Raw genomic sequence first — 14436 nt, forward strand, 5'->3', positions numbered from 1 at the left:
CGATGCGAACCGTAAAACAAAACCAACGGCTGATCATAAGACCAAAAGACGAATGCATCAACTTGCCATAAAGATAGGCTGGGCAAGACAGTACGCGTCCCAAATTCAATGTGTGATTGACTACATCACATCTCGCAGGAATTTTACCGCCAAGGTTCGAAAGTTCGCGCGCGAACTCCGGACCCGTTATCACACACGTAACAAGTCAAAGCTGCTGACCATCAGGCAGCATATTGTTGAGAGAATACGGATACTATCTGACGCAAAGAGAAGTCTAGAGCGGAGGAAGAGATGGGTCAGAGAAAATCAACAGTTTCTCTCTGACTCATCTCGACTCTTCCAAGTCCCTCCACTTACTGTCGAACACCCACCCAAACCAGAGGAGGTCGAAGTATTTTGGAGAGAAGTCTATGAAGTTCAGCATAGACTGGACGAAGACTCAGAAAATATAAATAGCTTCAAGGAGTTATGTGTTGCCCTCATTATACCTGATAAAAAATGCCCACCCATCACTACCGAGGAGGTGAAAAAAAGTATTAAGAGGGATGAAGAACTATTCCGCACCGGGACCAGATTGTATCAAAACCTTCTGATGGAAGAAGTTTTCTTCAGCCCATCAACATTTGGCCCGTATTTTCACCTCATATTTGAAGTCGGAAGATCCGATTCCAGAGTGGTTGGTGGAAGGGCGCACAATACTCCTGCCGAAAATAGGCAACTTAGCTGACCCGAAGAACTACAGGCCAACAACTTGTCTGCACACGTTTTATAAGATATTCACAGCTATCCGAAATGATAGGATTGTTCGGGCAATTGAACCTGTGTGGCAAGAAATGTATGAACAACGAGGCTCAAAGAAAGGCGTATCCGGATGTCGGGAGAACCTGCTCATCGATAGATGTGTCTGTAAAGATGCAGCATTCTACCAGCGTGACCTATCGATGGGCTGGATTGATTATCGGAAAGCTTTCGATTCTACATCCTATAGACTTATAATCTGTCTTTTGGAAATCTTAAAGGTTCATCCGCAAATAGTTGGGTGCATAGAGAGATTGATGCTGCTTTGGAAAAACCAGATTTACTATCTCATCTGACAAAAATCGTGTGACAACTAACAAGGTCACGTTTCAGAGACAGATTTGGTCTTCCGAACTGTCGGCGAGGAACAAAGTATCTGCAACGGACATGCTTGCCGTCCCGGTACTACTCCATTCATTTGGAGTAGTTCCATGAACGAAGAACGAGCTAAGATCTCTTGATATCGGGACAAGAAAGGTTATGCACATGAACAAAATCATGCATCTTAAGTCTTCCGTTCCGCGACTGTACATCTCACGCCGTCAAGGGGGTCGCGGAATATTGAGTCTTGAATGTCTTCACAACAGGATTATTCTGGATGCAGCACATAGAGTTGCAAACGAAAGAGACCCTCTTCTTAAAATGGTCAGGAATCACAAAGAAGTGGGCAAAGGAAAGCTTCGGAACAAAGAAGTAGAGGAGGCTTCTGAAACACTCGGACTTGACTTCAGTATTAGGGGTGAGCAAAATGCATCAAATCTTATCTATCTCGATTACTCACTCCTGAAAGCCTGGATTAAGAAAGCACAAGAGAAAAACTTTCGTGAATAGCTCCTCGACAAGAGGATGCACGGTATCTTCCACATAAATGTGAAGGATCAGTCAATGTCTTGTGAGCTAGCGTTTGCTTTCCTTAAATCACCCGGATTGAAGTCTGGTACGGAGGGTTTCATTTTTGCATGCCAAGACGGTGTCATTTCCACCTTAACATACCATCGCCACATTTTGAGCCAAGACATTCCTGATGATAGCTACAGGGCGTGCCATGCACACTCCGAGCATTTAGCTCACATACTATCTAGTTGTCCAACTCACGCGGGAACGACGTACACTCAAAGGCACAATGTGGCATTAAGCGGCACAATACGGCTTCTAGGAAAATCGAGTCAATTGTCGAGAATGGGAAGTGCCGCATATACTGAAACTTTATATTCTCGACAATTGTGCCTGTTGCTCACTCGAGGCCTGACATGGTTCTTTTTGACTTCGAGACGCGAACCATGTCGGTTATCGATTTTTCGGCACCAGCTGACAAAAACATCATAGCCAAGGAGAATGAAAAGAAAGAGAGGTATCGAGACCCTATAGGGGAGTTGCAACGATTGTACCCGGAATACTCTGTTAGACTAAACGTCCTTATCATCGGCTATCTTGGAGGTACTAAGCTTTCACTCGCTAATGGCCTAAAAATCATCGCTGCATGTCAACAATATGCCAAAACACTTGCGGGAAAAATGCAGAAGGCGGTAGTCCTTGGGTCGCTCCGTGTTCTTAGGGTGCACGAGGCTTTTGCTGGATCGTCTTATTGATATCGTTACAGGCTACAACCACCTATCTCACGGTTGTGAGTCGTGGTTGTGGCTGAAATTTTATCGTGATTTCACTGGGAGCGGGTGCAAATTTTCCAGATTAGTACTCGCTCCCGGCGAAATCCTGCGGTTGTCCTTATGACAAATTTATATATATATATATATATATATACATTGATTTTTTTAAAATCTTGTTTAATCAAATAAAATATTCAATAATAATTTGGAATATTTTAAAAATCTGAAATCTTATTACATATATTATTATGAGCGTAGCAATATTTCTCATAGAATGGTTCACAGAAATTTGCAGACGACCATGCACAGCTGTCGGTTATATTTCAAATTTTGTTTGTAATACTTACAGCTAGGTTAGCCGAGAGGATTTAGGCGTTAGGAATTAGGAATGCGAAACTTTTAGGGTTCGAACCCCAAGGCGAATAAAAATTTTCATAGCGTGCGATTATAAGCAGTGTAGCAATTGTATTATATTTATTAAACTACCCATCGTATTCTCTACTATAAGATTAGTTATATAAAATTTAATAGATATTTTTTTCCGTGTAATTGCCATAGTTAGCCCGATTTTGGTAATGGATATTGTACCAATATTCGGCTGACATGGTCGGTTCAAAGTTATAATTTCGCCGTTGGGCCGACTTCTAGTAGTCATGGTTGGGCCAACCATGGTAGTCAATAGTCGGCAAACAGAGTTGGGCCATAGCTATCATTTCGGTATGTTGGCCAATGCCTGGTTGGCAAAGTTAGCCCAACTCCGAGAAAGTTGGCCCGACTATGGCCCAATGGAAAATTCGCACCTGGTCTCTGTTTATATCTACACAAATAACACGCATTCTCATTTAAAGTTCTGATTTTAGTCTGAAAAAACCTAGAAGAGTATTTTTACATCCAAAGAAACAAACCTTCACGATACTGGCACAGCGAGAAATAAATATATATATACATAGTCACTTCGAATCGGAATTCATTAGATTCGATCTGAGGACGTCGAATGCCGATTCAAAAGACATTTGAATTGCCGAATTTGAAAAGGTTTTCTTTGATTCGAGTTGAGGGCATCGAACACCTTTAATCCAATTAATTTCACAATCAATTTCAAGTAAAGAATATTGTTGTGTACTCATAAGTGTTACTTCGTATCATACACCGGGTTTCAATGTAGCTCGTAATGTAAATTTTGGTTTTTGTCCAAAATAGATATAACTTCAAATTCACAAGTTTTTTAAGCAAAATCAACATTTTAAAATTTTAAGTTTAATTCTTTTCTAAACCCCAAAAATGTTTAAATTTAGATTCAATTAGTCAATTATACAATAAAACATAAAAGAATCTGATGTTGCATCTTCTAACCAATGAAGAGTAATGACTAATCTTAGACTTTTGACTTATCAAAAATTTTTATTGATAGACTAACTATTTTTTCTACATATGCCGCAACTACATAATACTGCATCGCGCTCTTGATTTTAATTTTAAAAGTAGGATTTACTCTTGATTTTATGATTTTTTCAAATTTTTAGGAACACTTTTCTATCTTTGGCAAGGAGTTGAAATCAAGGTTTAAAAATGTTCATTCATCCAAAAAAAGTTTTCACTTTCAAACTAAATATTTTTTGACTCGTTCATCAAAGTGATTTCACCGAAGGCTGATTCGATGAGAAATTTTTTAACCTTTCAATTTATTCTACTCTCGAAGTCGTAAATTTAGTTTCTGCACAGATATTCTTCTTTGAAATAAAGTATAAACTTTTAAATTGCCAAAGGAAATGTACCCAAACTTTCTGTCGGTAGTGTAACATTTCCAGAAGTGCGAGTGGGTCAAGAGATTCTCTTTATTTAATAATAATATAATAATATATTGAACTGAAACGTTTGACATACGTCTTCGAAGGATATAATTTTGTTTTGGGATATATAAAATATTTTTTGAAAAAGAAAGTTTGAATTTTCAATGGTACATAGTAGCGTTTCGGACCTGTAGCATGGGTTATGATATGTGTAAAATCTATTACAATTCACTTTTATTTACCCTTAACTGGCAAAACTCCTTTTTGTTACGTAAAGGGGCCAACAGGTATTTGTAACGCCCAGTTTTCAAACGTGCTTTTCGCAGCCAGTACGAGTATTAAATATCGTATTAAATATTTTTGCATACAAAAATTATTTGATGTACTTTAAGATATTTAAAGAAAAGTTTAATCGGTTTTATATCTATTAGTTTCATTTATGTCAGATGACACTTGGTCCATTTTATCCAATTTAGTAGTGTTAATTGGAGCTCAAAAATTTTTGGGGCATTCTTTGCCCATAGTGCCAGTTAAACGTTAACTCATTAAGGATGTTAGCCACTAAAACTTTAATACATTTGTGAAAATATTTTTTGCTTATGATTAAAAAACATAGAAGTAAATCAAAAGAGAAGAAAGAAAAAAACGATGATCTGAAATTCAGCTTCTTTTTCTTTTCTCTTACCTTATATTATTATTTTTATTTTCAATATAAGTATTTGCAAGGATGCGTATCCAAATTCGCTCGTTTTTGTTGCGTTGTATTTTTATATTCTCATCATTTATGATTGAGAAAGTATTAGAATTGTCGGAAATTTCACATCACACTTTTTCAACGGATCTCCACGTTTCGAGACCCCCTGAATCCGAAAATCAGGTTGTCACGATGGCGTCTGTCTGTCTGTCCGTCTGTAAATAAAAAAAATATGTGGAAAAACGACGAAAGTTACGAGAAGAAAAATCCAACAAAACCTGTTTACAAATGTTTGTCGGAAATCGAGCGCGCAGCGCGAATGTCACGATGAGAATGTGTACCTCAAAGCCTACAGAGCTTTGAGAAACTTAATGTTTGACTATACTTAATTATGTAGACAATTCAGAATATGAAGACGCATATAAATACTTCCATCAAAAAAAGATCTTTTTGATAAAGTTTTTTTCAAGCATTCTCAGTGCAAAGAATAAATATCCGAGCGTGAAGCGCGAGGTGTAATTATGTTCGAGCGCGAGGTAACCTATTATCGAGCGCAAAGCATGAGATTCAACCGTCGCACGCCCTAGGCGCGCTCCAACTTATAGTTTTATTTTTAGAATATAAATAACAAAGGGTACATAAAAGGTACCAACAGATTTTTTTTTCGAGTTAGGAAGTTTTCAAATATCACCATTTTTCTTACGAATAACACAGAAAAAAGAATACAGCAGTACTAAAAATCTCCTATGATAACATATTCTGTGCTGCCGCAGTACTGGTACACCAGACAGTAAAAAAAAAGTGTTCAAAATGATACCGAAATCAATATCATTTTGATATGCAACAAAAATCATACCGGATTCAAGAGCATTTAAATCGACCGGAGTGAATGATTGACTTTTGAGATCACAGTGATCTGATTAGGAATCATATATAAAGACAAACCAAGATGGCTGACGTTCTTAGAGTACTTTAGCTCATATGCAAGATTTTTATGGTTTCTAATCGTGCAGTGTAATTGAAAAAATAATGAAATCTCATATTAGAAAATATCACCTATTAATTGTAATTGTCACTTACGTGCAGTTAGATACAATTTTTAGGTTATGTCGTTATGACACTGGCGCCAAGAACTGGCAGCCATTTTGTTTAGTCTGACAATTGAATAAAAAAATAAGATCAAATTGATCTGAATGGACAGACCAATATGATCTCGAGAGTCAAATGATCGTTGGACCAAAATGCTCTGCAACAAAATTGATCCTTTTTTTACTTTGTACTGGGTAGCAACTGGCATGGTATCATGTCAGTAACAGGATAGTACCAGCGGTATTTTAGTATGGCTTCAGACATCGGCCTTTATTACTAGGCTAGAAGAATACATACTTATCAATTATTTTCAAGAAAATTACCACTTTAAATATGGTCTCTCACCTGCAAGGAATTTGTTCAGTTCCTTTACCCAGTGGCCATAATTTCCCTGGTCTGTAGCTTTGTACCAGATCAATGTGCTCTCAACGTTACTCTCCGGTGGCATGGGTCTGAATCCAAGACCGGGATTATTACCAATTAGGGACTTCTCTTGTTGCCATTTAGGGTGATGTGGGTCCAAAGTTTGATAAAAAACCGCCAACATCGCACCAAAGAAACCCGTCAGCACAGCGTAGAAAAGAATGTAGAATAACAGGATCTTGGCTGAAAGAAACATACATATTTAATAAGCTTGAGTAATCGTCTATAAGTTAAAAAATTCAAAGTAACAGTACAATTCAATGTCAAATAGAAAATGCGGAAACAGGTGAGAAAATTTATTATGGATAAATATTAAATCCCATTTTAAAATAGTTTACTGTCAAATATGCTGTCTTAATCGCATCAGCGATGTTCCAGTTATTCTGATTATGCCTGGCACTCCCAGATGATAACACTAGGACAATTATGATCTGCAGACTAATTGGCCTTAATTGGATTGAAGTAAGATGCGTTGCACCTTCCGGATTGATGGTAAACGTCAGAGCTGTTCGTATTTTGGATTATTTATTTAATTTTAAGAGCTGTCAATCAATACTTTTCTAAATTAAAACACTTTCAAATTATTCAAACTGGAACTCTTTAAACTTTAATTTGATAAATTGATAGGACTTTATTTTTTAACAAAGAATAATTAAAGATTTATATTTTTAAACACAAATTCTTTACGTTTTAACCTTAAACTATTCCCCTTTTTCACGCCTTGCATTCCAAATTTGTATTTATGAAATGCCTCTTTGTAATCGTTTTCAATGAAAAACTATAGCGTTTTTAACTTTTTAGTTTTTACTTTTTTAAATTCACGATTTTTAATGCTTTAAATTAAAAAATAACTTTAAAAAGAGTCACAATTCATCATATTTTGGAAAAGTACAGTTGTATATTTTGAATTGAATACTTTAAACTTTTACGGAACTTAAGGCGAGGGGCTGTGCACTGAGTATTCCACGAGTCAGATAGCCGACTACTGCCGATCTACTTAACGGGACTAAGAGACTACTGCAAAGACCGCTAAAGGTACTACTTCGTGATTACTGTGACTACTCCTTATATTACTTAAAAATACTTCAGACTTTGGATAATCCTACCGTGACCATAGAACCGCCACTCGCCAAGAGCGACTGTCGTTTATCCCTTTTCGACTGCAATATAAATAAGTGGGGTGAGCGAGAGAGTAATTCAATAGAGAATAATTGTAAAAATGATTGTTATTTCTATAATATTTCACTTCATTTTTTTAAGAAGAGTATAATATTATATTCATATTAGGTGGAAAAATGCAGACGCTATATTCAAAAAACTAGGAAGAAAAATGCAGATATTATATTTTTAGTTGAAAAAAACAGGTAATCTAAAGGGTATAAACACTTTTACAATGCAACCTATCCACGCGTAGCACCGGCTGAATTCACGGCGCAATCGGCAATCGATCGATTGCATCCCCTAAAAAACATTCCTTTCTGACATTTATGTGACAGTCTTCACATTACACCATATTTCCAATAAACAAGGAAGGGGTTTTATAAAAAACAACAACATTTTGAATGGCATAACTTGTTCGCAAATCTCATACAATTGGGAGTTTATTGGACCAGGACGTTTTTGTGTTGCGTAACTGTTAAGGTGTTTCCTCAGGCTTGAAAATTAGTCTATCCCTACCGAAAGAAATCTCTGAGTTTTCTTTAGCGAAATAGCTTGGCCCATTTGAGTCTATAAACAAAGTCGATTTGAAACAAAGTAGTCTCTGACATAGTTTGAGAGATTTGGATCCTTTTCAAGATCCTTTTAGTGGTCGTTTTAAGAAAGGTGCCACGGTAATATAATGTTCCTTTGTATTCGTCACGTACCGGACGGGTAGAGTTATTTACAGTAGTTGGTCGTGGCTTATCTGCTCTCCCTTTTTAAATATAAAATGTAATTTTTTTCTGAATATTTGCAATTTTTCATAAAGATGAAACTTAGAATTTTTTCTTAAAACAAAAACAGTTCGAATTTCAAAAAAGCGTCATCGAATTTTTGTCACAAAATGCATTGTTTGTAAGTCTGAACTTATGAAACCATAAAATTTGTGGTGTCAAAAAGATATTCACCCAATATCTTTCCACGCGTAGAACATCCATGTGGGTATACCCATTTATTTCTTAATGAAATCAGAAAAAGTAATTAAATTATAAACAAAGTTTAACAATTTTATTATTGCCAATCAGCGCCCGGGCAGCTATCGTCTGAGCATTCGATGGTAAGATTTGTCCGATCAGAGCCCAGGCAGTCCCCGACTGAGGTTTTGACATAAATTTTACCTACCGAGCCTCCGACCAGCGCACGGCTAGGCTCTTAAAAACAAACATAGCCTGGTCAGTCCCCCACCAGAAAACTATTGAATTTTACATCTCTGGTGGATGTAAATAAAAGGACCCTCGTGTATCGGAGTAACTTTACAAAAAATTGTAATGTTGCACCTAGCGATGAATTTTACAATTGAGTCTGTTGTGATATTCCAATTCGGCTGATAATTTTACTCACGAAAATGTAAAATTCATTATGCGAAAGAATAAAATTAAATTTAGGAGGGCGACAGGTTTCAAACACTCGAAGCACAAACTTTGCATAGAATTTCATGGAGATTGAAGAAACACAAGCCGGACACGTCACCACTTACCTAAAACACATAAGATACTATGGGTATTTTTTTGATGTTTAAATATCCTGTAACAAAAATATGAAATCTATGTTTTGAATAACCACATTTTTCCGTCCCAATTACAGAAAATGTAAAAGCAAAAATAGGAATAGCTAGAATTTGACCTATTTTGGTGTGAAAGCTGTCAAAAAAGTTGAACATAGGTGTCAATTTCTCCAAAATTAGAGAATAACGGCATCGATAAACAACGAAAACGATAGACGCTTTTGTATTCACAAATTATTTGATTAATTATTCTAAATTTTTAATTAATTATAAATCAAAAACCTTACAGTTTCCGCCAGGGTAAAATTAAAGCTTTTTGGTCAAATTAAAAATCTCGATGTAATTTTCAATCACAAGAAAGTGATTTTACCGACGCATGGTATTTTTACACGCTGCGACTGAATTTTCCCTTATGAATGTAAAGTTTGTACGACCCCGTGTAGAAATTATAACCGGATGCGGGCCGGATTCCGGCAGGGTTGCCCTGCTTGCATCCGGAATCTGGCTAGGCTACCTGGTCGGATTTTGGTTGCTTTCGTTACGCGGCGCTGGTCGGATCCCGGCCGGGTTACCCGATCGGATCCCGGATACAAATAGGGTAACTCGATCGGAATCCGACCGATTTTTGACTGGACTCCTCTATCGCATTTTACTGGAGCCCTTTTACCACAGCGAACATATTCTAGCAACTGGTAGAGATAAAAATCCTTGTCCGCACTTATTTCCACCTGTAAAAAGATGTTGGAATTTTAATTTAAGAACTACATTCATAATAATAAATATATTAACTACAAACATTGATTCATCGTAAGTACTAAAATATAGGTTATGATTCTTAAGTTTCTGTAAGAAATTGCATTGTGAGAAATTAAAATTAAATTGCATAACAAATTTACCTTAAGCGTAACTTAGATTGCATAGGTTTTTTTGCAAGAGATAAAATAAATTTTAGGGGTTTCACGTGACATACTAACCTATGAAACCGGTTTAGAAAATTGATTTAACATTAACATTAAAGAATATTAATAATACTTACTTATTAACAATATAATTCGCTTACTTTTATAAATGATCCGCTTGCTCCAGACTGCGTTTCTAGCATTAAAGACTCCGGAAGTCGCCGAATCGTTATTACGTGCAAGCATGATAACGTAATTCAAAACCTCGTTCGGGAAAAGTTATTTATCTTCTTATTACGTATTTTTCTTATTCAAGATAATATATAAATACATTAAAAATAAGAAAAAATCTATCACAAAAAAATAAGTATAATTTCACTGGGAAACTATGTTTGAAAATAAAAAAGAATTTGTTCAACGATTTCGCAGGCACGGCAAGTCTGGGAACCGCAGAACCAAAAGTGTGAAGTCATATAATTAAAATTAGCTTAATTTTTCTTTCATAATGGATAAAAAAAAACACCTAAAACACAAAAAATTGATCTTTCGCCTGTCAGATATTTACAAACGACCCACCTACGGCAGTCGTTCGTGGATATTTCTTAAGATGGTTTTAAGGTTATGATACTTCTATTATGCACAATTTTTGGCCCGACTGGGTCCCAGTGGGAATTCGGTCAGACCCCGGCCAGGTAATTAATAAAATAGTATCCCGGTTTGACCCGGTCAGATTCTGGCCAGAAACCTTCTTCTGGTCGGGTCAAACCGGGCTATTTCTACACGGGACGTAATGTGTAATTTTATTTTTATCGCGTGTTTAATATTGCACTGCTGTTCGAGGGTCCTTTTATTTACATCGCTAAAGGATGTAATTTCACACACTTTTGTAAAATCACACAGTGAAGTGTGTGGTATTTTCAATGATTCCGAAACTTTGTAATTTTACACAAATCTTTTTTTACAGTGTACATTTTTAACCGAAGAGATTAATTAATATCAAATGAAGAAATGAAGCTCAAAACATGAACTTTCAACAAAAAATTTTCAGCTTCAATCAAATAGTTAAATATTTGTCCAAAAAGATGCTATGTTAACCAAGACGGTTTGTTTATTACAAAAAAGACCAATTTTGAAACAAATAGTGCAAGTTTCTGTAATAAAAAAAGGATAAATTTTCAATCGAAAAGGGAATAGTAAAACTTTGGAAAGAAGATTAATTTTCATTTTAAAAAATACGAATGTGCACCAAAATATGTACTTTTTCAACAAAATTGTGAAAACTATGAAGAAAAAAGGCGAATTATCTTCAAAATGGTTGAATTTTCAACCAGAAAATTATATAATTTTAATAAAAAAGTTAGTTTTCTACCAAGTAGTTTAATTTTCTAATGAATAGGTTTAAATTTACTTGCTACCCAATTTTTTTTCCAACCAATTTTATATATTTTGAAGCCAAAAATATGAATCTTTACAAAACCGTATTTATTTTAACAAAAGTTCAACATTCAACCAAATAGTTGAATTTTCAAATAAAAAGATGAATATATTCAACGAAAAAGAATTTCGTAACCAAGAAGATGCATTTTTTAATCAAAAATGAATTATTTTATTCATTTTTATGAAAGTAATAAAAATTATGTTACAGCGCAAGCATTTCTTAGAGACAATTGTCTAATATTAACAAATAAAAAACAGAAACTTTCGAAATTTAAAGTATGTACTTTTAAATGGAAAATTTTGTATTCGAAAAATTTTCAAACGCGTTTTACCTTGAAAGCTCAATTAAAAAAATTAGTATAGAAACTTCCACTATTTGTTTTAAAATTAGTCTTTTTTGTAATAAACAAACCGTCCTGGTTAACATAGCATCTTTTTGGTTGAAATTTCAATTATTTGGTTGAATGTGGGACTTTGAGGGATTGTATTTACCCACTAAGCTTATGTGGTTAAAATATGAGATCAAAATATTCATAAGTGTGGAAAAAATCCTGTCATTTGTAAATGCATGAGCTGATTTTCAAGCCTGAGGAAGCGCCTTTACTGTTTCAGCTGACTTCTATGGATCGAAATAATTTTACAGATCACAATTCGTGTATTAGTGTAGTGGTTAAGACAATTGACTTGCGTGCTTAGCTTTATGCGTTCGAATCCCGCCCATTGCACGCTAAATCTTAATTGCATTATAAGCATTGTAACTTACAAATATTGATTAGTTACGAGTATATCCGAAAATATATATGAGAATTAACCATGCGCTTATTTATTTATGCTCAATACTTTTTCACAGTTTATAGTGCTATCTAAAATATATTATATACCGTTAACATAAGTTAGAACTCTTTATATTATCCGTTAAAGTGACAAGATAATTCGTAATTACCGCATCCAGGAACTGTGCTGAATAGACACTGGATGTATAAAATCTACTGATCAGCAGGTCACCAACACTTGATAATAGCTACTGGTAACCATCAATGATAGTCATATTTAGTTGCCTATAATTGTAACGTTTAGTGAACTGTCGTGTTGTCCATATACGTACTTGGAAGATCAGTAGATTTAACTTGGTTTTCAATAAAATATAAGGTTCTTTTTTCTGCGTGCACTATTTTTTATTTTTTTGTTGTTATAAAATACAAAACTTTCGCCGGAGCCGTATTTGAAGAAAATCTATTTTTAATTTATAAATATTAAAATAACCAGTTTTTCTCGAAAACGAAGCAAGATATGAAAAAAAATTATGAGAGCATAATGGTTCGTTGGAAAAATTGTTACAAAAAGTTACCCGTAATAATGTTTATTGTCACTTCGTTTCATTAACAAAATCAGAACAGACAAAATGTTTGTTGAATTATCTGAAGATATATTTTTTTATTTTAAAAATCTTATCGACTAATGATATAAAGTTTAAAGTGTTCAGAAACATTTGAGGATGAGCATATTTCTAGCTTTTCTGCTGAAAATACTTATATCGAGAACAAGAAACAAGAAAAAAAATTTATAGTGAAGTAAAGAAATCAATTTTTTGAAGAAAATGAAGTAATATTGAAAATTACGAAGGAGATTTTTTTGTATCAATTTTTCCAAAGAACAATGTAGCCTTCATATTTTTGGTGTCTCGCTTCATTTTCAAAAACACTGGGTATTTCAATTTTGTTTAATGGATTATATTTGAAAAATGGCTGTGGCAAAGTGATTTAACGTTCGTTAGGTCTGATTCTAAATGTTAATTGTTAAATTGTTGTTTAATGTTAAATGTTAATCCATTTAATTCTTCAATCGTATAAAGGCTTCAAAATTCAAATGGTGAATAAAGAAAATTTGGAAAAATTTTACGTTCTGAGTTGGACAATTAATTCAATATTTTATTATTTACTACTTTACTTTTGAAGTGCTCGTATACTATTAAAGAATTTTAATTCAAAAAACGAATCTTTGACAGTCAAAAGTGTTGTACATTGTATTCACTTTTTCGTTTACTTTTTCTTCCTATCCGCTTCCTTTTAACATTATTTTAAGTTTTAAAAATCCAAAAGAATAAATGAAAGAACCAAAAGCATTCTTGATTAAAGTTAAAACTTCCCATGTGCGAATTATCGGAGATGAATACACGGCCCAGTGTTGGTCCAATTTTGGCTGCCAAAGGTCGGCTAAAGTTATTGTGCGAATATCGGCATTTTAATCGGCCCAATGTTGAGCCAGTGCTGTCAGCCTATATTGGCTTTTTATATTTGCCGATCTTCCGGCGATGCTTGGCCCAATATCAACACTTTACTGCGCCAAGTTTCACTTTTAGTGCGGGAAACCATGTTTCATGAGGATCAGCCAAAGTCTGGCCCAGTAACGGCACATTGCTAGGCCAAGTGTCACTTTTACCACGGCAAACCATGTTTTATTTAAATCGGCCCAATGTTGAGCAAGTGCTGGAAGCCTATATTGATTTTTTATATTTGTCGATCCTTCGCCAATTCTTGGCCCAGTGCCAACACTTCACTGCGCCAAGTCTCAATTTTATTACAGGGAACCATGTTTTATGAGGATCAGCCAAAGTCGGACCCAGTGACGGCACATCACTGGGCCAAGTTTCACTTTTACCACGGCAAACCATGTTTTGTTTAAATCGGCCCAATGTTAAGCCAGTGCTGGCAGCCTATATTGGCTTTTTATATTTGCTGATCTTGCGCCGATGCTTGGCCCAGTATCAGCACTTTATTGTAGAGATGGGACGAGCAGTAGCATACCTACTGCTTCCTGCCCTCCGGCCTCCTGCACACTCCGGCGATGCAGTACCTACTGCGCGCAGGAGCTTCGCAGGACCTACTGCAAACTTCGGTCGGTATTTTTTTGCCGGCCGAAGTTGCAGTAGCTTACTACCCCGATTTGCCGAATTTCTCCTGCAAACTCCGGCAGCACTCCGGCAGGCCTTCCTACT

At 35.3% G+C, this 14436-nt stretch overlaps 1 protein-coding gene across 1 annotated transcript in view; it reads right to left on the minus strand.

Annotated features, from left to right (window-relative positions):
- Positions 1-14436, minus strand: part of LOC117180325 (sodium/potassium-transporting ATPase subunit beta-2-like) — a 248329-nt gene that overhangs the window by 50076 nt on the left and 183817 nt on the right. Inside the window, exon 2 of the mRNA XM_033372763.1 lies at positions 6324-6584. Coding sequence (XP_033228654.1) covers positions 6324-6584 — 261 coding nt within the window. The remainder of the gene's footprint in view (positions 1-6323; positions 6585-14436) is intronic.

Source organism: Belonocnema kinseyi, chromosome 9, assembly GCF_010883055.1.
Source record: "Belonocnema kinseyi isolate 2016_QV_RU_SX_M_011 chromosome 9, B_treatae_v1, whole genome shotgun sequence".
In the NCBI taxonomy this organism is placed as follows: Eukaryota; Metazoa; Arthropoda; class Insecta; order Hymenoptera; family Cynipidae; genus Belonocnema; species Belonocnema kinseyi.